This window comes from Wyeomyia smithii, chromosome 2 (genome assembly GCF_029784165.1).
Source record: "Wyeomyia smithii strain HCP4-BCI-WySm-NY-G18 chromosome 2, ASM2978416v1, whole genome shotgun sequence".
Classification (NCBI taxonomy): Eukaryota; Metazoa; Arthropoda; class Insecta; order Diptera; family Culicidae; genus Wyeomyia; species Wyeomyia smithii.
The window spans coordinates 123,120,455-123,147,849 of NC_073695.1; the positions used below are offsets into that span (position 1 = coordinate 123,120,455).

Genomic DNA, 27,395 nt, shown 5'->3' on the forward strand with positions numbered 1-27,395 from the left:
TTCTCACAAAAAGAACACATATCCTGAGAAAGAGAGTAAAAAATTTTCGCTGTGCGAATTGTAACGGCAACTATATGTCAAATTTTTATCCATGCTCAGTCCGTTTAGCAATTGTTAAGGCTAGGTAAACAAAATTCAATTTCCCAATCAAAACAAACTTCAAAACAAACTCCAAGCGTTTTCTACTCCTTTGCATATTCGTTTAACATATGCACAGGTTACAGGTAGTTCGACCATTCTACCGCCTAATGTTGGTAGTTCGAAAATTGAAGTTCAAACTGAACTTGGGATTTTATTTATTGCCGCAGCATATTTACCATTCCAATGCACACGCGAGCACAAAAATTTTTTTAAAGGTGATTTACAAAAACTCACTAGAAATCGTTCAAAATTGTTCATAATCGGCGATTTCAACATCGATCATGGAATAATTCTCAAAGTAATACCAAAAGGAAAATTTTATTCAATGATTGTTCCTCAAGATACTATTCTATTTTGTCTTCGAATAGTCCTACATGTTTTTCTTCTGTAAGAAACCCATCAACAATTGATTTGGTGCTAACAGATCAAAGTCATGTATATAGTGATTTGATCACACATGCTGACTTTGATTCTGACCATCTTCCAATAACTTTTTCTTTATCACATGAATCAGTTTTAAACCCTGAGCTTGGTTTTTAATTATAACAAGGCCGAGATGAATGGGGTTATTTTAAGTTGGTTTGACAAGGTTAAGTACTTGGGACTAATTTACGATAAAAACTTATTTTCAAAGAGCACATTGAGTGTATACAAGCCAAGTGCATCAAATATACGAGATGTTTATATCCTCTCATTAACATGAATTCTAAACTTTGTTCAAAGAACAAACTTTTGATTTAAAAACAAATTTTTAGACCAGCAATGCTTTATGCTGTACCGATCTGGTCAAGTTGCTGTTCAACAAGGAAGAAAACGCTCCAAAGGATTCAGAATAAAATTCTGAAAATGATTTTGAAGCGTCCTCCTTGGTTTAGTACACTCGAATTACATAGACTTACTGGTGTTGAAATCGTTGCAATCCTCAATTGCTACGATGAGCTCTCTTTATAGCCAATAAGTTAGCAATTAAGTTAGTTGTAAGTTTACTTTCCTTTCTTAACAAGTAGGTTTAAATCCCTACGAATGATAAGTCCTAATTGCGGAAGCAAACAAATCCTAACAATTATAATTACAAATTACTAACAGTGTTGAGAAGTCACCATTTGTGATTGGACACACATACTCATTATTTACTAATATTTATCATAAATACTTAAGCTACTAACAAATCCCCCCTTTAAAAAAGAAATATATATATATATATATATATATATATATATATATATATATATATATATATATATATATATATATATATATATATATATATTAACAAAACGGCTTGAACATTTTTTTCTTCCCCTTCCAATTTTTAAGATTTCTGAAGGAAGGAGGGGTGGGGTGGGGATTGACATAAAATGAAAATAAAACTTGCAACGGCTTTATCTGTGTTATTTCTGTTGTGAACAGCAATATAAAACGGGTTGAAAGACATCTAGTGAAGTGATTCCCAACATTTTCCCAACATTTCATTTACGAAACAAAAACTCCGCGGCCTCTTAAACGAGTTTCAGGGATTATTAACATTTATATAGAACATTCTTTTGATTTTGTAATTCGTCGCTGTGTTTCGGACAGAATAAGTCTTATTTCGCTCTTGTTTGGATCCTAATTTGCAAAAAGGTTGAAAGGTTGAAAAGGCCTCACACATACCTAGTGGTATTTAAAAAAATAAATTACCAAGATCTAAAAAACATTACTTCTCCCCCCTTTGGCTTCACAACCTCTTTGCCGGCAGCGATCACCAGTGGTTAAAATATAAGTTCTTCGCTTCGTGGAAACGCTCTTCGTTGTTGTAACGCGTAAATACCTTCTTGTGTGCCCATTAGAGAACAAAATGAGATCTGAAAGGAGGTATACCATTAATTATTCGATAACAACCTTTTTTTAACTACGTCCGCCACTAGAGTTTACCATACCATGATGATTTTTTGTTTTTTATGCTTCCAGAAATAAAAATACTTTTGAAATGAAAAGTTTACATTCAATTTGTTTAATAGGACAAAATAATTTCTAGTGTCCTATTACATAATAAATTAATTAATATAATTTTAGTTTGAGTGACACAATAAGTATTTTTTCTTGCAATTTCTTCACTCCTATGAACGCATACACTGTATCGACTCCGATAAGCTTTCCTCTGCTATTATATTATAGTAATATAAATGCAAATACTGTTTGGCCTCTACGAAAAAAAAACACAACAGAATATCGGTATTTACAAAGGCCGCACTGCACATGGTATAGCCTGTATGTCGCTCGCATAACGTAGTGTTATTTTTGCTACGCACGACCACTTTCTTTGATAAGCATAGCGCAATTTATTTTTTTCTTGTCCGTTCCGGTACAAGACAGTAAAATGTCATTTATAAAACTTAATCAGTTTCCAACGAGTTTCTTTCATTCTTACACCATTTGTTTTAGAAGTTAGCTATGTGTCCTCCAAAATGCGGAAAATTGTAATTTTGGGATGCTAACTACACTAAAGTCGCTTTTTACGCGGGCGATACGTGCCGCGTAAAAAAACCGCGTAAATTGCGGAATCCCCGTAAAAAAACCTGCGTTGATTCTGCAATCCGAGTGAAGCGGAACCGAATTCCGGGAAATTCCGGAATCCGAGTTAAAAAAGCCGCGGTAAAAAGCCGCGTAAAAAGCTACCTTAGTGTATTTTCAACGAAAAACTAGAAATATCTTGTCAACAAATGAAAAAACCAAAGCAATATATTCTACAAAGTTGCGAGGCTTAGCAAAATGAATGAAATCTAAGAACATCTTGAATTGTTGAATTGTTGACGATTACAGAAAAAAATATGAAAAAAAACTTATTTTGAGAGGTGTTCCTCAAAAAACTCAATTTTGTCATGTCCAAAGTACAGATAGTAGGTTGCAATGTTCAGCGATTCATTTTTTTTTAATATTTTTCTACAACTTTTCTGAAAAATGTAATTTGGTACTTTGAAAATTAGAAAAAAAAATTTTTCTGTTTAACTGTTACGGGGATTGATTATAAAACCAAAAACGTCAAAAGTAAGGTCTTGTTTTATGGAATAAACCTGCTGAAGACACTGGATACATAAAAGCAATATTTCACAGTCAAATCAAAACGATCACGAGAACTTTTAAATACATTTTGATATTATCTCACAACCATTTTATTTGAACAATAGGTTACAATAGGTATAGACAAGAAAAGTGTTTCCTCAACGTATTTATATCATTTAACTTTGAGTTAATGTATTTCTTATATACAAGTAAGGTGATCTTGGCTATGGTTATCACAATTGAATGATTAATGGAGAAGAAATTTCTAGATTAAATCTCTATTCCGTTGAAGGAGTCGGCTGAAGCAGAAGAAGAAGCCCTCAATATCACAATTATCGCCTATTTGTCCTACTTGTGGCTGAACAGAAATGGTAATTTTTAACCTTAACTTAGTAATAAATTCGGTTTCAACTAGAAGAATGCAATGTAAGGCACAAATTTCTCTGGAGAATCTGATAAAAATTGTGTAGCACAAAATAATATATATCAATACCTTGAACACTTTCTTAGATAATATAAAAAGTTTCAAACCTTGCCGGAGATTTTCCATATTTTCCAAGAAAGTACTTAGAAATTAGTACGAAAAATATACTCTGTGCAACACAGTCCTTATTAGACTATAAGCACTTACAAGTTTCTTCAAAGCAATTTGTCATTCTCATACCTTTTTTTAGATTAGGTATCGTAGGATCGATATACTAAACCAAATAATTTATCATCTGATGATTGAAACAATTATAATTCATAAGGCAAAATAAAAGTAATTTTAATATAACGATAAAATAATAAACTCAAGCGCCGTTTTTATCTGGCACCATGTCCTTAGTGCCACAAATCGCATTGATTTAACCTTAACAGTGTTGTTTTTAGATATATATTTCTTAGAAGAAATGATGTTCAATCGATAGTATTCATAACAGAATCGATAAAAATATTCAAATGTTTTTTCTGTTTGTATATTATCAATACTGTAATAAGAAAATTACAAAACGTTAGATGGTGTTTATGACTCAAATTCACCGGAACATGGTTGCACTGACGTATCCCCTAAGAGTGAGGAATTCGTGTTTCTCAATAAGATCGTCCAACAAAAGTTAACGTACACGCTTATCTACTGCCACGAACAATTTAGTAGTCGAAATGCAGCAATATAATACAGAGGTAGATATTCATCAGTTATTTCTTCGCTTGGTAGTATGAACATCAGTTATTTCTTTTTTCAATGCTACTTTACTGGTTTGCTGGTTGTCAACCTGAAAAGAGAACATTAGAATTAATTTCCATTTTTTCAAACATAGTTCCAATTTTCAGATATAAAGTTTTACTTTTAAAAACATTTATTTGTAATATTAATAAAACCAACTCGGTTCGAAGAAAATGAGTTTTAACAGTAATGATATGTTTTTATATTGATATGGTTTTAATGTTAACTTTGCTACCCTGATGATGTTGATAATAACATGATTTTGAAGACATACTTACTTCTGAAACTGAAGCTGAGACTTGTGTTCTATCTTTCATCATATTATCATGTAACATCACTAAAGCATCTCACATTATGTCACTGTGCGACACCTATTGCAAGGGATGCATCTGAAAACCCACGAGGATAGATTCGAGCAGCAATAACAGAACTCGGGATGTTCCATGGATTGCTAAATTTGAGTGATTTGAGTTGTTGCTGCATCCTGATTACGCCGTTCCGTCGGTGCACTTTCGTCGGTTTGTGGAATTGGCAGCCACTTATCAAGACATTTTGGACGGAATAAATAATTAAATGTATTTCTGAACTGTCTACTCATGGAGCAGTAAAGGATGAAATTTATAGCGGAATTGATCAAGGCCAGTACATCCATGAGGTCACCTGTGTAATGAGATACAGTAAAAATGTTACTCTATTTCAGCTTTCATTCTATTAACATTGCCAATAAACTGAGTTTTCTATGTCTGTAGTATTAGTTTTATGTTTTTCTATGCCTTGTTTTTAGTTAGAACACAAAACTGGATACATATTAATTTTTAAGTACGGATCAACTCAGCTTGAAATAAATTTAATAACTTGCTTACTGATTCGAATCACAGGTAATACAACGTTGACTTTTTTGTTGTTTTATTTTACTTACTATTTACTACTTTACTATTATTTCTTGCTAAACAACGACAATGATTTCAAATCGACTCGTACAGTAGATTCAGAGATTCAGTGATCATATCTGTCGAGTATAGTTATAAGCATAAAAATATTATGAATGACAAACTATGTTGACACACGCTTTCATTGGCTAATGCTACAACGTACTGTGAGTGGTATCGTGGGAAATTCGATTGCATAACCGTATCCTGTAGCACATCACACTTACCTAGTTTCAGATAGCAATTGTAGAAAAAGTGCTTTCCCAACAGTGCGCTGAGTAATCCGAGAATTCCCTGCGGGAATTCTGTGATAAGGAACAGTAAAAGCACAGCCAGTAACATTCGTGTGGTTCGGTCTGTTTGCCTTTCTTTATCTATGTTTTTACCGCTTTTCTTCTGTTGCAGATCAACTACTCGTCCGTCGACGATTTGCCTCATGCCGTTGGAGTTTCCCGTTAACTGTTTTCTTCTGTGTTTTGCTTCCAGTAGGGCAGCTATCAGACGTAAGCTCAATATTGTTAATGCTATGCACGGTATCAGTTTTATCACCACGCTATATATCCAAAAATTGATATTCAATAATACTGGATGCTTTTCTGCCAATTCGGATGGTAGCGTTCGGTAGAGTGTAACATTTCTAACTAGTCCATTGTTACTCATCTTGTAAGGATTCCCGCTACTGTCTAACTGCTCCACATGGGATTTTATACTGAACGAAAGATACAGCGGAATGCCAAGCAATGGACAGATAATGTAAGAGCTAGTGATTGCAATTAGCGTGTTCGTCATACCGCACCAAATGCGATTTTTCTGCGGGTAGGCTACGGCAATGTATCGCCAAACTGCCAACGTCACAGTCAGCCAGATTGAAATTGTGTGACACACCTGTGCGAAAATTGAATGAAAAATCACGTACCAGCTCCAACTGTAGGTGAGGCGTTCTTCGCGTGAAAATTTAGTGTACGGACTCATGTAGATTGCATAAGGTAAGTAGTCTAGCATGACCAGCAAATCTGCGATTGCCAATCCCGTTAAAATAGCGTTCGTAGGGGAGCGCATTTCTCGTCTCGTAAGGACCACTATGTTTAAAATGTTCGCGATACTTCCGAAAGTGCACACCAGAATACACACGGTTCCGTGAATGTTTGAATAGCTGGAAAACATGAGTATATGTTATGAAAGCTTATACTGAATGTGTAAAAGGGTACGAAGAAATGTTATCTCTGAAAATTGATCTGATCTAAAAGCAAGCATGATTCATTTGAATACGGTTCAGGAAACGTTTGTTGTATGATAGTTTTCCAATCACTCATTTCCCGAACATTAACAGATATTCAGAATATAATTACGAGCAGTGATGATTGCGCTACATATTTGTATTTTAGCTATTTTCACTAGAATGTTCGAAAATTGGTTAGTTTTTCCACCTCATAGATTACAAAAAAAGTATTTTGCACCATTCCGCTAAATCGCTAATTAGCCACGTTAATTTTTAATAGGCGAGTTGCTGATTCCGCACATTTTAGATTTGATTAGCGAAACTGCTTACGTCGTCACAATTTGACATCTGCAACGTTAAATGGTAAATTTTCAATGCTCCACAAAGAAAAAAACAATAATGTTTTGTTCAACAAGTTTCACTCGATTAAATGCAGTGTGTAATATTCACCACGAAGTATTGAGCAATTTGAGTCGTGGGAAAGCGAACAACATTTGATAATAAAAATGGCTATACAAATCACTGTACTTGTCACTTGTTAGATGAAGTGGCTCCGTAAATAATGTTTGCAAATGAAGTGAGGATACACCAGCCAGAAAACTCCAAACACCAAACAGTTCAAGAAAACTTGAAAAATGTAGTATGCATGTCCCTAATAAGAGTATGCTAAGCACGCCATGGAAGGCCTCAGATGCCATTCTTAATTTGCTTCCATTACATATGGAAGCTGAAAAGAGAGCTGTAGAGTTAAAAGGACTGAGAGCCAATTATAAGGTGATCTTTTTGGACATCTGAGTATGGAGAAAGATTTTGAAATTATTCCGCCTGTAGAAAACGAAAACTGGATGGAATCTAGGCTGGACTTTGATATACCTTCAAGGTGAAAGGAACAGATAATCTAACATGTCATTTAAGAGTACTAACTACTCCCTTAGGATTGATAATCGTATAGAAGACTCATCGTATGGACTTCCTCACTGCGACCAGAAGCGTTGATCTATTGTGAGAATTTTACATGACATGAACTAAATAATTAAAAGAAGTAAAAGCTGACCGCTTTGAGGCATCATTGAGCTGAACTTTCATTTGAGAACATTGTTCAAGAATACAAAATTACTGAACCTTACTGCTAAATGAAATGTAAAGGTCAAATTTTGCCCATACAAGTTATTACCATGTTACCACGTACTATGTACGTGTAATTTTTGACCATTCCGAAGAGAACTATGAACCTAAGACAGCCCCCCCCCCCTCATCACTTAACAAAATTGGTGTCCGACATTTGAGCTCTAACTATCTGACCACTTTACATTTAAACAAATAACATAGTGCAACAATTTTTTTGCCTTGGCTTCTATGTATGATTTTTTGATGAAGTTTAATGCGAAAATAAATTTCCCCGAGTTTGATCATATTTCAACTTAAGGGGCAACAATGGCGCCATTTTGAATTTTTGTCCCGCGTTTCAACGAAATGTCCCGCTTAAAAATCCGTCCCGCGAAATGTCCCGCACGCCTTTGAAATGTCCCGCGTTTCCAATAAAATTGAAACACCAAAAGTCAAATATTTTTACTGGGGGAGTGCGCCTCACTAACAAGTATAATTCTACTCATTAATGTGGTTTCGCTGCCAACCGTGTACAAATTTGACATGTACTTCTTCATGTCTATAACACCGGCATCAAAAAAACGTAAAGGCGAAAGAAAACTATTCAGTGGAAGAAACGAGCTACTCGACAGGGATGCCAAAAAACAAAATTTGAACAATTGCTCTGCAAAAATTTATATAAACAGATTTTTATAAAAACACACAGATTTATACAGATTTTTCATGAAAACTATAAATTTCATGCATATAGTCATGAATATTTTATCAAATTTTACATGCAGGTCAAAATGTGGCATCCCTGCTACCCGGCCTTTCGATGCTTCCAATGTACACATTCATTAAGTAGTGGAAGGAAGTGAACGAAATTTAATATTTGTTGCAATTTTAATAACTTGTGTTTGTCGAAGAAGTTATGTGATAAAATATTCCGAATGTGATCTGAAGCAGTATTAATTTCAGTGGAAAAAATCTTTTTTTATGAATATAAAACATAAACATTTAAGAAAATTATATTCTTAGTGCCAAGTAATCTTATAAAATTTTAATAATTATACTTTTAATTTAATTTTAATTAAATGTATGCTCACTGATGATCTGAGCCATGAATTTCCTTTGGGGCCGTTCCTAAACCACGTGGTCATATTTTGATCACTTTACATACCCCCCCCCCCCTTTGCGACCTTAACCACGTAGTCTTTTCATTTGTCATGTGCTAAAAATTCGCTTAAATTTTTTACATTTTCATTAATAAACTTCTAGTACATTCTATATTTCTAAAATGCAAAAGCTTTATTCTTGACTTGGTGGCAACAATGAATTATAAAGCAGGAAAAAAGACCACGTGGTCATTTCGTTAACCCCCCACCCCCGTGGGTGTTCTTTCATGGTCTTTTGACAAACCCCCCCGCCCCCTCTTTATGACCACGTGGTTTAAGAACGGCCCCTTTTCTTAAAACGGCGAACGTTACTGGAAATGTGTGCTGTTAAATTTGTAACAATGAGTTTTTCATTGGATCTGGAGGTAGAACTGACATCAATAGGCATTTATCGACGCATAAACATAAGCGTGCGCTAGAAGCAGCTGCAACTTCATGAAACTTAATAGTTTTGTTCGGAAAGCAGATTTTGGTACAAAAAAACAGGAGCTTGCTCATGCTGAGGTTGTCTTCACCTATCATACGATCATGTGTAGCCAGTCGTTTAGATCTATGGATTGTACGTCGAAGCTTGTTCGTTTTCTCTTCGAACCAAAATTACTGTGGACGCACGTGAACGGAAGCTATTGCAAAGAATGTCATCACTCCGTACAAAACTGTTTCCTTCTGTAATAAGATATTTTAATTACAAGCGTGGAATACAAGTTAAGCAAAAGTTGCAGTTTGCGTAACCAGATCATTTATGAGCGAAATTAGCGCATTTACTGATTAAAATTGGAACCAGTACAACGCATGTGCGTTGGGCATAACGCATTTGATGCTCTAGCGTATTTTGAATGTATTGCGCAGCTCCAAACCACTACACTTATAAAGCATCAGCTGATGTTCAGAAGGTTGGCATCGTTAAAACAGTGCAACCAGCAATCAATACTGATAAGTTGGGTACTGACTCCATTGAAGAAATTATTGTCTGATCGATTCACTTTCATGAATCAGGTCATTTGAAAACATCATTCAATCATTAACAATAAACAAAAACATGAGATTAGTCCAAAACATTTTGCGTTTAATTATGACTCTGGTTTCATTCACATGCATTCGGTTCTGCGTTACTGGCACCAGCTTCAATAACTTCCGCGGCAACAAGGCTGTTTCGGTTGCTGACGATTTTTAGGGATGCACGAGCCGTTGATACGCACCGGCTCGCGAAAGTAAAGAACGCTTTTTTGAGCGCCTCGAAACTGATCGTTCGCCCGAAGCCGAAGGTTACCGAGACATAACGATTTTTGTGTATATGATACATATTCTGATTTTGATCTCTGTCAATGTATTTCTTGTACAACTTTTGCGTTATGCGTATCACGCATTGGTTGTGCGAAGTCAGAGCAAATTTTGTGCGAATTGAAAGAACACATTGGATGATTAAAGCTTGAACTTTTGCGTGTATGTATTAGCAAATTTATTATTTCGCATGGATCAGCAGATGCGGACAAGCAAGAAGCAGATTTATTCGACGAGGTATCATACGCGAAAAAATTTGCGAATGAAGAAAAAATTATAAGTTGGAACGATAGTAAAGTTGAAGTCGAAGAGAAATGGGTAGAACTTTTCAAGTATTTTGAAAGTAATAATATTCCGTTTAGTAATTAAAAAAAATAGTAGAGTTGGGTTGTTTAGCTATATCAGTTTGTTAAATCATCTTAAAGATCTGCATTTTTTGAGTAAAACAGAACAGCTACCGGAGGAGTGGAAAGAAGGGGTTATTGGAAGGACGGTCTACAACTGACCAAATCTTTACACTGCGGCAGATCCTCCAAAAGTGCCGTGAGTTTAGAGTCCCTACACACCATCTTTTCGTCGATTTTAAAGCCGCATACGATTCAATAAACCGACGAGAGCTATGGAAAATTCTAGACGAAACCGGCTTCCCGGGGAAGCTGACAAGACTGATTAAGGCTACGATGGAGGATGTGAAGTGTTGTGTGAGAATTTCGGGTGGAACGTCGGACCCATTCGAGTCTCACAGGGGGCTCCGACAAGGTGATGGACTCTCCTGCTTATTGTTTAACGTCGCGCTAGAGGGTGTTATGAGACGAGCGGGGTTTGACATGCGGGCCACGATTTTCAACAGATCTGGTCAATTTATTTGCTTTGCGGATGACGTGGATATTGTCGGCAGAAAATTTGAGACGGTGGCAGACCAGTATATCCGACTGAAACGTGAAGCGGATAGGATCGGACTGAAGATTAATACGTCAAAAACTAAGTATATGCTTGCAGGTGGGTCCGAGCACGACAGGGCACGCCTAGGCAATACGATAACAATCGACGGGGATGAGTTCGAGGTGGTTGACGAGTTTGTGTACCTCGGCTCTCTGGTAACTGAGAATAACGATACCACCGGGAGATAAGGAGACGTATTATCAGTGGAAGTGCCTACTATGGGCTCCATAAAAAACTACGGTCGCATAATCTGAGTCTTCGCACCAAGTGTATCCTGTACAAAACGCTAATAAGACCTGTCGTTCTCTACGGGCATGAGACGTGGACAATGCCCAAGGAGGACTTGCGAGCACTCGGAGTTTTTGAACGTCGAGTGCTAAGAACCATCTTTGGCGGTGTGCAGGAGAACGGAGTGTGGAGGCGTAGGATGAACCACGAGCTTGCGCGCCTCTACGGTGAACCCAGTATTCAGAAAGTGGCTAAAGCTGGAAGGATACGCTGGGCAGGGCATGTAGCTAGAATGCCGGATAGCTACCCTGCAAAATTGGTGTTCGCTTCAAATCCGCCGGGAACGAGAAGGCGAGGGGCGCAACAAGCGAGATGGGTGGACCAGATGGAGCACGATCTGCAGAGTACCGGGTGCCCGCGGAACTGGAGGCAGGCAGCCATGGACCGAGTGAATTGGCGGAACCACGTTATGCAGGCCATGTCTTAGGACGTACAGCCATCTAAGTAAGTAAGTAAGTAAGTAAGTAAGAGTAAAACGTGATTTAAAAATTTTTTCTATCGTTGTCCTTCGCTTTTTAAATCATGATTTAAAACTGCTCGAAATTGCTACAATGACAGTTCGCCCATATACCAACTGTCATTGTAGCGATTTGGAGCGAATTTTAACTCTTCATTTAAAAATCGAAGGATAATGATATAAAGTTTTGAAAAATCACGTTTTGCTCAGAAAATTACATTCTTTCAGATGATATATATAAATCGGAAATCCGTGAATAGCTAAACGACCCAATGCGCGTTGTGTTTGCCAGGCACTAATGCTACCGTGCTGGATCGAAATCCGTACACCTAAGCACATGATAATCTTCGATGGTCAATATAAAATCAAGAAATCACATATTGCTTTAAACTGACATGTTTAGTTATAGGTCTATTTATATTTTATCACTATTTTCCAGCAAAATGATTGAAATCACTCCGAAACTCGAAAAAATCATGTTTAAATAGAACATGTTTTGAATCGAAATCCGTACACAGTTTTTTGTCTGAATCAAAACCCGTACACTTTTGAATCGAAATCCGCACACACGCGATATAGACTGGATCAAAGTCCATACAACAATAAATCAAACTCCCTATAGATGAAGAAGTACAAAAATGAACATCTTTTATTTATAATTTATCTTTAAATTACCGAATAAGTATATTTTGAGGATCAACTGGCTCCTAAAGTTTCACACGGTTTTCTAATTTTTGATATCAGCTGAAATAGTGCAATTTTCGTAGCGTTTCGTAGTAACCGGAACGCCGGAACCTCTCGAAGCTTCCCGGTACGACTTTCCCTTGCGCACCTCAGTCACAGCTCGTTTAAAATTGTTTGCCGTATATTTATACTTGTTTTCTTCCATTATATGCTGAAAACAAGAAGAAAGTTCAACAATATATGCATGATACACACGCTGTACGGATTTCGATTCAAGCAAATAAAAAGAATCAAAATCCGTACGGCAGAGTTTTTGTTGAATAAATACAACTTACACTATTTATTATACAATATACAGGTCGAAAATGACAAAGACTTACCTTTTCCATCAATTTTAAAAAGATTCACAGAGTAAAACACTTATATCCCACTTGATAATCGTTTTTATCTGAAGAACGTTTCCTTAGTAAATTCTCTAACGATACAACGAAATGACAACTGAAACCGATATACGATTGATTTTTCATTTTTAATATTTTTATTTCATGGCCTACTGGCGCATAGTTTAATTTAACAGAAGGCCAACATCTCAACGGATATGTACAGGTAACTATCATATGAATTTTCACTTTTATAATGCTTAAAACTGAAGAGAAACATCAAGGTGTACGGATTTCGATACTGTACGGGTTTCGATCCAGCACGGTATAACCGAACGAGTTTTTTCAGTGGTGAACAAATTTGGACGACTGAAAAAATGAAATTGAGTGTTGAAACACTGAAAGTGAAAGCAATGTTACAGCTTAGGTTAAATTTTGAGGAAACATGCGAAGTATTTAGTAAAAATGTGAATAACAATGTATCACTCCTACGCAAAGTACACAATGCGGAAAAAATATGTTTGATACATATAATTTTGATATGTAGTAAAATTTGTTAAATTAAAACTGGTTAAATTTTAAACTATTCATGTGAGTTTTTGACCATTTCGAGAATATCAACCCAAACAACCCCCCCCCCCCCACGCTCGTCGCAGAATTGTATTGCTGTCCCGCGTTGGGACTTTAACCGTCTGGTGACTTTAGATATAGCTAATTTTTATTTCATTTTTCTTAATTTTTTTTTGCGGTGTATTTATTCGGAAAGACAAAGTTATTATCTACAGATATAAACCTTTTTCAAAAATTGAGCGTAATTCCAAAATGGTAATATCACCCATATAAACATCTGTGAAAAGTTTCCGGCAGATCAAAAATGGTCGAATAAAATGTTTCCTTCTTTTCAAAACTACTCAATTGTTGAATTTAGACTATAGGTCATTTGACATAGAAACGCTCTCTATTTGAGCAATCTCAGCAAATCAATAGCGTAGTCGTGTGCCTTCGGGTCAGCGGTTGGCTTGCACAGCGAAAACCTCAAGGTTTCAGGCCGTTTCAGTTCCTTACCATCGATTGACTAACGCTTATTACGTCTATTGTATATTATTTTTTTAATGATGATGTGGGTCCCACCACATACCCTTACATTGGTTTGAGTTGAACGATTTATTTATATACAATTTTTCAAAACATGCAAAACAAATAACGGACTGATTCAATTTGATACATAGTAGGAATAACCTTTCAAAAGGATACAAATACAAATACAAATCACAAGATATAAGGGTTTCCAATCCAAAGCTCATCTGGAATGTTTTGAATCCGAAAATTATCTGGATTTGATTAAATGTTGACCCTAATTTTCAATAGCGTTTAATGATCAGAATTGGTTCTACATAACGATCTAGAAGCAGAAGGGAAACCCAAAAATCTAATAGTTCCCGATTATTTTATATCTTTGGGGAAATGTTTACAGCCAAAGTACACAAGCTGGCAATATGATATCTGAGTATAATATGTATTTCCAGCTAGCCATTATTAAAAAATACATTACTCGCAACTTAGCGGCATCCTGCTTCTTTCGGGATGAAAACGAATGTTTTGCGACACTGGATGCTATTTTACATCCACTGAGTTGATCAATTAAGCTCACTTTGTCTTAATACATCAATCATGCACAAAGAAAAAAAAAACAGCAATTTCTCCAGAATATAATCCCTATCTTGGCAGGCTTTTCTTCCTGCCATCGAAAACATATACAGATGAAACGCCTAACACACATTCATAATGATTATATAGGTATGAAGGAAAAGCGTAGTTCTGTAAGCCTATCCGTATCATAAAAAAAGTATTACGATGCAGATAATGAAAATCAAAATATTATCTATTTAGCACGTTAAGCAAATTTGGATCAAATTGAATCAGAGCTACCCCCCCCCCCCCTCCCTTTTTCCTTAGACACGTTTTGTCACACATTGATGCTTCTTTGTTATACTGATCACACATTTTGACGAACTTATGGTTGATGCTGAAGAATCTAGAAAAAATAAAACAGGGAGTATTTTTTGTTAATATTTGGAATAGATTCAAATTGATAAAATTATTCAAATTTGAAATATCTTGAAAAAGATGCAACACAAAAATTGAACACTCTGAGCATTATAATTTGAAATGAATATATCTCAAAAATCATTTAACTACATTTAAAAACCATAATTTTTGGGATAGAATTGGTATTTGGTAAATGTTCTAACTCTTACTGCTCAAGATAAATCTTACTAAAATGTTTTTTCTCATAATTGCAAGTTTGAACACATAAAAATAAAACTAAAATAACCTTTTTTTGTTGTTCAAAACATGGAGGTCATTTGGAATTTATCTGTTTAATTCTCTTTCACAGTTTATATTTTCTACAAAATTTTATAAGATCCCACTACTCTATTTACTATACCATGTACAAAGTTTGATTCAAATCGGAACTACAAGAAATTGGACATTAGGTCATTCGGTGTGGAAACGTTTTCTTTCTTCATATATTTGCACATATAAGAAAAAAATCTATAAATACCATGATATTAAATTATTGTAAACTATTATCGAAGATAACTAGAACAGGATACCTAACTTCCAATATTTTTCATACATTCCGAACACGACCGTTTTCCGACGGTTAGTGCTGCCATCTGATGACTTAAATTCTTATAAAATTGTCACTATGAGCAAAACCGATTTATCGTGCATAGTCCGTCATCGATCGTTGAGCTGTTTAAGGTTGTATATGAAAAAGGTGTAGCAGTTTGGTCAGTTCGACGCTTAAGATAACATGCAGATTAATGATATTGTCATTTTATGCACTTAATGCTATTTTCTCCCAGATGGTCTCGAGGTACGATGCTGGCCTAACAAGCCAGTCGTCGTAGATTCGAGTCTCGGCTCGGGAAAGACTGTTAGTGTCAGTAGGATTGTAGCGTTAGCCCCGCAATTGTCCTGTACCCTAAACAGTTGGCTGCGAAGTCTGTGTATAACAAACAGAAGGTCAAGTTCCGAATCGGAATGTAGCACCGAAGCTTTGCGTTGCTTCGCTATTGCTATGTTTTTGCACTTCAAAGTACGAAAGAAAAGTGTGAAATTAACAGTCAGAGTGGGGGTTTATATTGAAAGGTTATATTTATTTTCAGGTCTAATTCTACCAAAACTTAAAGTTTGATATGTCGCAAGCCAGGTTTTAGAAACATTGTGCATATGGTCAGGTTTACCGGGCACCCAATTTTTTGCTTTATTTAGTTTTGATAACAAATAAAACTGTGTTGAGTTGTGACATGTGCTGCAAAAAAGAATTTTTATATATAAAGTAGTAAAACATTCTTTATTTCCAATTGTTCTTTGGTTTCGAAGTGGAATTTATTAAAGACCCGCTTCGACAACAAATAATATATTCTTCTTAGTTTCAAAGTACGAAAGAAAAGTGTGAAATTAACAGTCAGAGTGGGGGTTTATATTGAAAGGTTATATTTATTTTCAGGTCTAATTCTACCAAAACTTAAAGTTTGATATGTCGCAAGCCAGGTTTTAGAAACATTGTGCATATGGTCAGGTTTACCGGGCACCCAATTTTTTGCTTTATTAACCTCGGCAAGAGTGCACAACTTGGCTGTAGTGCGTACTCATAGCTGTTATCAGGAAGTTCTGATGGTACGCTTAATTTTAAATGATGCGCCGATAATTCTTGATTCTTCCGGAAAGTTTCATGTTTGAGAACTAAACATTCGTACACATTATTATCATTTTTTGGATGGCAGCATCGTACAGTTTCCACATGAATACTGAAAAAATTGTTCCACCTTTCAGCAGTCATGTCTTGGCCTTGTCGTCAGTTGATTTTGACGTCAAGTATACATCATACTAACAGTGTATAAATTAGTTCGACCTTTGCTCACGCGCAGCGACAATCATGTCCGATGAATTCTGCAAGAGTCAGGTATCTTATTCTAGTCATCTTTGCTATATTGGGTAGGCCAAAATAATTTTTTAGGGTATACAGTGAATTTTTCACAGTAAGCAGCAAAATTACTTATGGTTATTATGTTCATGTTTCTCTGCTAGTTTTACAATACGAGATTGCGTTTTCAAGTTTCATATCGTTCTGTAAGTGAAATTTTATTACAAGGTCTTTTTAACATGGTATTTTTACGCGGGTTACTTTCTTCCATTACTCAAAAACGGTAAAAAATATTGACCTCATATCAATCACGTTTCCCGTTTTAAGCCACGAGTGATCATATATCAGTTTTATGAAAAAATCACAATTTTTGGTATCATAATTTAAAATCTTGCATTTTGGTCTCCAAATTGACCACTATCATATTCAAACTTGGGTCAAACATTTAAGGACGGTTTTCTCCGTTAAATTTGCAATTCAAAAAAAAATTTTTTACGCGAGCCCATAAAATTTGGAACGCATCTCTCGCGTAAAAAAATACCTTACTGTAAATATTTTAATAAGAATGTTTGTAAGACGAACTAATGTTTAATGTTCTGGATATTTTTTCTCGCGTAGAATAAACAAAATCAATTCATTTAGCAACCTTTCAGCTAATAACAGCACCAGCACCAGACAACAATTTGTTGGCCATTTTTCATTCTGGTATAATCATATGAACGCACGTAAAATATAAATCACTGCAATAAATGACTTGCCATACCTATTAGTAGCTAATAAGACTCCTGCAATTTATTGAGTGGGCGTTTTCTCTCTTACAGTGGTAAGGAGCACTCCAACCACCCTTCAATACATAACGTTTCTCCCTCTATGCAATTTACGTTACGGTGCCTGAAATGTGTAGGAAGATGATTACTTCTTTTACACATGAAAAGCCTTGCAGTATTCTTTAAAAAAGCAGCATATCCAGCAATGTTATCAGGTGTTAATTGAACAATATTTGATTCAAACTTTAAAAACCGAGATAATCATTTGTGCGATTTTTCATTCTCGTGAAACACCAAAGCACTAAAACTTCTTTCTTAGCACTGCTGGTTGAGTTACACATTTTTTATCACTTCTATGTTCTAATCTGTTACTGTCAGATGATTTCGGTAGATAATATGCCTGCGTCGAGCAAGATAACATTGGAGAAAGATGCGATTGTCACATGTAGCTAGGGGTGGTAATGATGCTAAAAATGTTGCGCCTATACAAATCAGCTCCAAATGCTAGAGATAGTATAGCGTTGATTTTTTTGTTTTTTTTTTCGATTGTGCATTGTTAAAGGAATAATCACGGTTATTTCTGTTAGAGCTATAACAGCTTCAGAATGTTTACCAAAGTGGTATAATGATTCACCTCGACATTATATATTTAACCGTAGACCTTTGTTGGGTAAAGTCGACTAATCTTACGTTAGAGGGTCGTTTTCGACCCTCATCTATTTTGTAAGATTACCGATGGAGAAATTGAGAATATGTGGAAATTTCTTCTCATTCGAATAGACTTCTTCGTGAAACTCCACAGATTCTTCATTTTTATTGTGACTGTTGGAACATAGTCGTTATCATTACCTTCTGAAATATCTTCATCGCTCTGGAAAACGACCCAATTCGCCCGATAATTTTTGCAACTGCCTCGGCATTCCAACGAAATTGAATATTTTCTTTGTTTGGAATAGTGTTGACAAAAATTCTGCGAGTGTAAACAACAATATCACAATAAACCGTGTGATGTTATTTTCATGGAAAACGTGCTAAAATAAGGCGTGTCGACCCACTCTGACCGAAAAGTCGCAAAATCAAATATAACTACTTACCATCTAACGGAAAACAGCTGACTGTTTTTTCGATGCCTTAAAGTTTAAGCAACATTATCATTATCAGTGCAGTTCAAATTTACACCAATTCTCGAACGCAAGATAATTTCATTTCGTTTGCATAAAAAACTATATTTGGAATAATTTTTTACCTGTGAATATCTTTATTGCTAATAGCATATCCAAAAATAATTTTTTACCGGTTTCCTTCCACACACTGTTATGAAACATCCGAATGATATTTGGATTCTTCGGCACATATAAGAATAGACAGATTCGATTATAATCTGTTTTGATAACAAATAAAACTGTGTTGAGTTGTGACATGTGCTGCAAAAAAGAATTTTTATATATAAAGTAGTAAAACATTCTTTATTTCCAATTGTTCTTTGGTTTCGAAGTGGAATTTATTAAAGACCCGCTTCGACAACAAATAATATATTCTTTGTTTATATAATATTATATTCCGCAAACGCAAATAGAAAAAATACCATGAAAGAAAAGCACTTTTGATAATCGATTCACTGTAAAACACTAATGGTAAAATGTACATTTTAAAATTATGCGTGGATGAAAAAGTTTATTATTCACTCTATCAAATAAAGCCATTACTTGATAGTAATTGGGAACTAGATCATACCGGACAAAAACAAACACCCAAAACAACCGAATCAGTTGCAAAAACTTGCGAATTCTTGATGGTTCCAATCATACCCAGCCCATTTCTTTTCGGAAGAAATAAAAGTATTGCACTTACCTCGTGTGGAAATCATCTAACCCTTGACCGCAATAAATAAGCTCGCGTGAAGCCCTGTTATAGTCACCAGAAGAAGTGACATTGATCGGATCAGTACCGTTCATCGTCACCTGACCCATTTCAGTCACGTTCATCTTTTCCTCCAACATAACAGACTTTTCGCGATGTGGAAAGTGAAAAGTATTTTTTTCTGTGAGATTCGATTACATTTCCCGTTTTTCTGCTGAACGCCTTCCAATGTTGTATACAAATAGGCACTCTTTTACTATATAGTGTTAGAGAATCTGCAAATGAAAAAAATACATTTTCATAGTAGATTTGATGTAAACTTTTGCATGCAAACATTTTAGTAGAATTAGTCATCATCACAATTCGGTGTTTTCCAACAATTGTTTACAGTAATTCAACCATGCATTCGTTTATTATACTTCATTCTTTGTAACATTCTCAAGAAGATAGGTTAAAAAAACAAGCTCTACTTTGTTCATCATTTCAAGCGTAAACATATCACACATTCTGTTTAATAGCAGTGAACAGATTACGATATAACAAATTAAATAACATATTCCTACATTATTCGAAAAGTGAAATAGGAAAAAAACGATATCGAAGCAAAATCAGCAAATATATATATATATATATATATATATATATATATATATATATATATATATATATATATATATATATATATATATATATATATATATATATATATATATATATATATATATATATACATATATATATATATATATATATATATATATATATATATATATATATATATATATATATATATATATATATATATATATATATATATATATATATATATATATATATATATACATATATATATATATATATATATATATATATATATATATATATATATATATATATATATATATATATATATATACATATATATATATATATATATATATATATATATATATATATATATATATATATATATATATATATATATTTATATATATATATATATATATATATATATATATATATATATATATATATATATATATATATATAAATATATATAAATATATATATATATATATATATATATATATATATATATATATATATACATATATATATATATATATATATATATATATATATATATATATATATATATATATATATATATATATATATATATATATATATATATATATATATATATATATATATATATATATATATATATATAAAATATACATATATAAATATAATACCAAAATGCTGAAATTCGAAATTCGCATAGAGTGATGTATTCATGTATTTTCTACCGACTTGAAAAAATAAATAGCGTGCCATTTCTCAGTTCCCCTCAAACGCCCAAAACAACCAGCTAAACATTTCATAGCGAATTGATATTTCTTTTTGAACAATCCTTCTACAAGCTTCTCAATCAGATAAACATCTAATTCGAAAGTCCAATGAATCTTAACTGATTATATCACATAAGAAGACCGTTTACTTCACCCACACGCCGTCGTCAAGCCTTTTTCTATGTGAAGTCAAACGAAGCCTTTCCTACACTTGATCGATATTGGACCATCTGTTTTACGCGACTTTACAGTCAGTTTCTGGTATTCTTCAAACGTTCATAACAGTTCTAGGCCGAAATTAGAAGGCAGAACATCTTAAAAGTGGTTTATGAAACCATCATCTCCTCCATTTCTCAAACTCACCAATATCACTTTAACTTGAAGGAACGTTTGCCACAAAGCGTACCAGCAAAGACGAACAAGAGAATTGTATAATTCTGTCCGAAAAATTAATAATTCGACCGAACTGATTTACACAAATGGGAAAAAGACGCCTGTTTCAACTCAATGCTTTACGAAAAGGTGAAACGTTAAGGCGTGAAAATATTACTTATGGTTGAATAAATCCCCAGAAGCATTCTTTATCATAAACCTTTTCATCGTTCCAAATTTATCGTTACAGGTGGGAATAGTCGTTTATTGCGGCTCTGGTTTAATTTTCGGAAGTCATTTACTAATACCCGCAAAATTATAACCAGTTTGCAATTAACAGCATTTCCACGCTCTACTTCATAAGAGTGAGAAAGGTAACATCAAAGAAAGCAAAGATTTATGAAAAATATATGTTTCAAACTTCGATTGCATTCGATGTAATATTATGTAGAATGGTAGTTAGGGTTTACAATTATGCTTTTTTGAGAATGTTGGCCCAAGAAAAAATCAACAGAGGATAAATTCTTTGTCAATATGAAACTAGCATTATTAGTAAATCTGGGAATTAAAAAACCTGTGAAAGGTTTATCAAAAGTGATCCAAAAATTATTTCTTTAATAGTGAATATGTTTATACAATTTCAGAGTGGGGAATTCAGTGAGGACGTACCACTGTAGTTTTACTATGTTGCTCACCTTATATAAGTTCATATTTGATTGAAATAATTTTGAGAACTGTATAAAAAATTAATGCAGCGTTTTAGCGATAAGTAAAACGGCTAGCACCGTCTTCTCCTCATTCATCTTCTGCGGTAAATCATCAAAAATATCGTGGATGTCAATAAATTTAATTTTTTTTTTCAATTTTTATATTTTTTAGTTGTGGAAAAACGAACAAGACGTGTATGTTGGTGAACATTCTTAACAATTACGAAGTTCAAACAATGGGTATTTCAAAACAAGTCTTATAAAACGGCGACAAACCGAAATAAAATTCTCGATTGAAGAATTAATAGTAAAATCAGAGAAGAAAACCAAAAAGTATGGAAATATGAAAACATATGAGTATTAATTGTGCTTATGGATATTATATTTTAAATGTTCCTTAGCCATCATGAAAATTTTACACATGAAAAATCCGATTTATAAAAAATTAAACAAATATTGTTTGTGAATTTTTTTCGGATAGATCTGCTGAAATTGCGTGCGGGATTCATTTTCTGTTTACATGTACAGGATGTTCAACAAGTTCGAATACAACCTTTCATTGTGTATGTGCGCAACATGTGCATTCTGTGTATTGGCATTGGTATCAGCATTAGCCCCATAGGCTAAGCGACACGCGTGGTGTCGATTTGCTGACATTCGTTGTTTGTTCACCGCGTACGATGAAAGAGTACCGCGAGGTTTTAGTAAAGTTGTTTGCGGCATGTTGGTCAGGAGTTTGTGTTTTCTGATGAAAAACTCTTTGTTTTGCAACAATCGCACATTATGCAAAATGATCAGCTGTGGGCGCCGACGGTGCCCAGTATCCCCTTGTCCCACATAAACATCCCGTACTGCAAGGCCGATGTTCTGTAGAATATTGTGACCTCTATGGGAAGGATCAACATATCCTTCGAGAGGGCGGTGTAGAGGCCCAGAAGACGAATATGATCTAAGTGTGGTGTCGGAAGACTGATTTTCTCGATAAGACTTTGCGGCCCCCAGCTCCTCGGATTTTAATTCCATGAACTTTTATGTATAGTCGTACATGCTGGTTAAGTAAACCGAACATGAAGTGAATACTATGGCCCATTTAAAAAGCTTATTTCCAAAACTTGGGACGAGATGCCGTTAGACCAGGTGCGTTTTTTTTTAAAAATCGCATGTTAGCCTATAGGGCTAATAGCGGTCTCGATCAACTACATTAGTGGAGAGAATTCGTTAACGATTTTTGGCATATTTTGCATGTTGTAGGATAAGTATAACGATACACCGTACCCAAGTGCTGAGTCGAGACCAGGTGCGTACCGCGTGCAATATTTTTCGAAAAACGTCTCAAGTTCGTCATACAGCACAAAGGGGTGTGCTCCCAGCTAATATATCGTAAAGTTTCTAAATAAACACGTTTCAATAAAAAGAAATCTTATATTTTCATTTTTTCAACACGTTTTTAATATGAATTCAAACTTTATTCCACTGTGTGCGGGCAAAACTGCCGAGGAATAATAAAACGTCATCGCCATTTAAGACGCAAGTAAGAAAGAGATGCCAGATAATTGTTTACGAACTTTGCACATGCGGTGGTGGGTTGAAGCTGACAATTTTTACAGTGCGCTTCGGGCAGCACGGCAGGTTAAAACTGGGTCGAAATCGGGCGAATAAAGAAGGGTTTTGACAGCAGTTAGTGCGCTTCCAGGTCAAAACGAGGTTAGCTGGTGGAATAAAGAAATTCGCTATTAGTGAACACCCTGTATTTCGAATTGGTGAAATTATTGCACAGCAAAATTCATACTAAGTTGGTTTTAAAATTATTAGTCAATATTTTATTTATTTTCAAAGTAGTAGCGTTCAGGTCAAAAAACTATACTAAGTTTCCCGGGAAATCGAAATCTTCATGGGTCCTACAAATTCACTCGTGGGGATAAGTAAAAATCAAATATTTTACCCTTTTTATTTAGTTCGATTAAAATTAAAATCCTAATATAACAAAACCCTAATATAACAAAATCTGCAGATTTTTGTTAAATCTGTCAAATTTCGAAGATTTCACGAAAAAGTGGAAGCAATATATAAACTCTCATTGAAAGCAAGATTGAATATGAATTAGATTTCAATATCAGTGTCCTCCAGACCGTTCTCGATAAAAAGGAAAAAGACAAAAACAATCTCAAAAATTCTTTTCCAGTCGGATATTTTTGAAACTCTCAGGTAAAATATAAACATATATTAGTCATGTTTTTGCAACGTTGGTTTATTCAGCCTTCTCTTCTAGGCTAAATGCCCATACCTTACACATCATCATCCACTCTTTCTTCAAATCCTGATTGTTTTTGAAAACATTTCCTGTTTGTCGGAGCTTACCCTTCACAATCGCCCAGAATTTGGGCAAAGTTCTGGCGAGTTTGACGAATGTGCATCTTTTGGCACAAAAAGAGCATCATCGGTTTCGCGTAACATGTAACGATGCCAAAACAGAGTATCATCTTCGGAGCGGGGGAAGGCCAACAGGCGCTTTTGGAGGCATTCTTCGTAGTTATGTACGGCTTGCTGAATTTGTCGCATCCACAAATCGCTTGCCACAACAAGTACTTCTCGAAAAATTCATCGACATTCTTTTTTCGGAACTTTTTCGAAAATCTCCGAAAACCTGGCGGAACTTGCCGACGAACAAGACTCTCTCTGACTTTCGCTTCAATGAACGTCCATTATTTCGAAGCATTTAGGTTACACCAACTACCTGCGGTACAGCATCCTGGCGCGAGATTTGGCCACTGTATTCTGTTCATCGGTTCGGTTAGACGTCTCCCTCAAGTTGAAAACATGAAGTCCGTTTCGGTTCATTGTCTGCTGAACGAACCAAATGGATGACTGCTAGGCCCCGTCCCGAATCGAAAGGTTCGAATTGCACTTGAAGTTATCCTACTTTGCCTCCACGGGGTCGGTTGTTTTCAATTTTCTTCCGCTGTCAGCTCGGCGTGTTTAATGGTTGATTCCCAAATGTTTCGCGATCCACTTGGGGGAATGGCCTGGATTTTCCACGACCGCGCCCATAATTTTTTGTCAAACAATAGAGATGATTTGAAAACCCGAAACCCGAACCCGACCCGTACCTGTCGGGCTCAGGTTGGAAAATTTTTGAAAGTGCCGGGTTCGGGTCGGGTTCGGGTTTGAAAATTTTTGAAGGTTCGGGTACGGGTCGGGTTCGGGTTTGAAAATGTCGGGTTTAGGTCTGAAAACTCGATACCCGACTACATCAAATGAGCATTTTTGTGAGATAATGATGTCTAATTTCATGCAACTGTAAAAATCACTAACATTTCAATACCATTTGAGGCTCAAAGCATCAGGGCAGCCACAAATTGGTACAAAAAATTGACCCCCAAAGAACAACCTCGGGTTCGGGTCGGGTTCAGGTTTCACAGTTTCGGGTTCGGGTCGGTTTCGGGTTTCACAAATATAAAATTTTCGGGTTTGATCGAAAAAAAAAGTTTCGGGTTCGGGTCGGGTTGGGTTTCAACCGAAAAAACAAATCGGGTTCGGGTCGGGTACGGGTTTAAAAAGCCAAACCCAACCATCTCTATTAAGGGGGGACCCTACTCTAGAAGGTCGAAAAATCATGAATTTTCATATTTTTGTTTGGCTGTCTAGAGTAAAGTGAAGTGTTTGGCTATTTTGGCTATTGATTAAGGTATATTTGAAGATGTATTTTCCATGTCGTGAATGTAAATATAGTGAGTATTACACTGTTGGCAGCTGGGAACGTGGATGCTCTCTCTAAATCAGTACCTAACTGGTGGTAAGTTTTTCTCAGCTTCTAGTAGACCGATCGGGCTGAATTTTTTTTTCAGTATATAGAAACATATTATCTATCTTATTACGTAGCCGTTTCTAAAATTCCAAAAATTGCCAAAATGGCGGCCGTTTTAGTAAAAAAATTGTTTTTTTTTTCATGAAAAATCACTATTTAAAAAATTATAAAACATTGAAAAACTCGGATATCAAAAAAAGGCTACGTAACAAGTTAGATAATCCATTACATGTTAAAAAAAAATTCAGCAAAATCAGTTTAGTAGATGCTGAGAAAAATTTACCACCAGTTGAAAAAACATGGTTTCGAGAAAAACACTGCCAATAGCGTAATACTCACTATATTTGCACCCACGGTACACAAAATACATCTTCAAATATACCTTAATCCATAGCCGAAATGCCCGAACACCTCACCTTTCTCTAAACATCCGAAAAAAATATCACGAAAATTCATTATTTTTCAACTTTCCAGAGTAGGGTCCCCCCTTAAACAACTTCTTACTTGGAAGCAATCTCGATTACCACTTAACAGCTTCTGACAAAATTTTGCACATGTTAATGTCCACTATAAACTAGTTTTATTCAAAAATAATAAAAAAGAGAAAGTGTTGCATTTTTTCGAGCACAATCTCTATGTAATGCTTATGCCATTCAAGTCAGAAGCAATGATTGGATAACACTGGTCAACAAAGGTGTACTCAAAAAGCTCAAACCGGAAAAATGAAAGATTGTAGCTATTCAACCATTCCTGGGAAATTAGGTACCCCTAGCCACTAACATTTTTTCAGAGACTTAAATGAATTTTCTCGTAAACATAAGGTTGAAGCGACGTACCCGGCGAGCAATTACTATGCGAACTCTCACGTAAGTTGGCGCGTTTTGGTAATGGAATGGCTGAATAGCTATAATCTTTCATTTTTTGAGATCGGCTGTAACGTCAGCCGCTATATCTGCCTTAACATCGGAGGCGACTCTATCAGCGAACACGGAGGTTACAAATTTTCCGAAGAGCTCACATGATTCCGCTATAGACATCAAAAATAATTCATCTAAACGAACATTACCAAGCACTGATGAACATTTTCTTTTGGTAGTGAAGAAGTTCCGAAAACTTTAAGGTTTGTTCCGGTGGTCTGTCTGCACACGTAGGAAATACGATTTGTATAGTTCTCTGTTGAGAAGACGGTACTCATCACTTGTGCTTTTAAAATAACGTCTCGTTATTTGTGTTTTGCAACGGCGGTATTTTCGCTGAGCATTAATTCGAAACCGTTTCAGTTTGCGCAACCGACGTGACCTCCAAGCAGGATTGTTGGGCCGTTTCGCTAAAGGAACATTAGCGTTCAACCGCTGACCAATAATATCACAGGAGTGTGCAGTCATATCGTCGACATCGGTGCATACGTAATTTAAGTTCCAATCGATACCCAATAAATAATCGATAAACGCGACGAAATCGATTTTACGGTAATTAAATCTTCCAGCATCAGCAAATACCGGCATTTATTTATCATTTAATCATCATTTAACTCTCTCAAATTGTCTCGAGGTACGATGCTGGCATAACAAGCCAGTCGTCGTAAGTTCGAGTCTCAGCTCGGGAGAGACTGTACGTGTCAGTAGTCCTGTACACTAACAGTTGGCTGCGAAGTTTGTGTATAATAAACAGCAGGTCGAGTTCCGATACGGAGAGTACCACCGAGGGTTTGCTTTGCTTTATCATTCAATCAGGAAATTTATTCAATGTTTGGTCTTGCTC

General features: G+C 35.3%; 1 protein-coding gene across 10 annotated transcripts in view; it reads right to left on the reverse strand.

Moving 5' to 3' along the window:
* Positions 1-3,297: 3,297 nt before the first annotated feature.
* LOC129725787 (G-protein coupled receptor dmsr-1-like) overlaps positions 3,298-27,395 on the reverse strand; it is a 37,620-nt gene continuing 13,522 nt past the window's right edge. For 9 of the 10 annotated variants that reach the window (XM_055682000.1, XM_055681996.1, XM_055681997.1 and 6 more), the window contains 4 exons: positions 19,387-19,670; positions 5,544-6,469; positions 4,666-5,047; positions 3,298-4,436 (listed from right to left, as the gene is read on the reverse strand). In XM_055682000.1, coding sequence (XP_055537975.1) covers positions 4,839-5,047; positions 5,544-6,469; positions 19,387-19,535 — 1,284 coding nt within the window. In that variant the 5' untranslated portion in view covers positions 19,536-19,670 and the 3' untranslated portion in view covers positions 3,298-4,436; positions 4,666-4,838. Of the gene's footprint in view, positions 4,437-4,665; positions 5,048-5,543; positions 6,470-19,386; positions 19,671-20,654; positions 27,373-27,395 lie in introns of those variants that run through there. The other variant, XM_055682005.1, reaches the window with a different exon arrangement.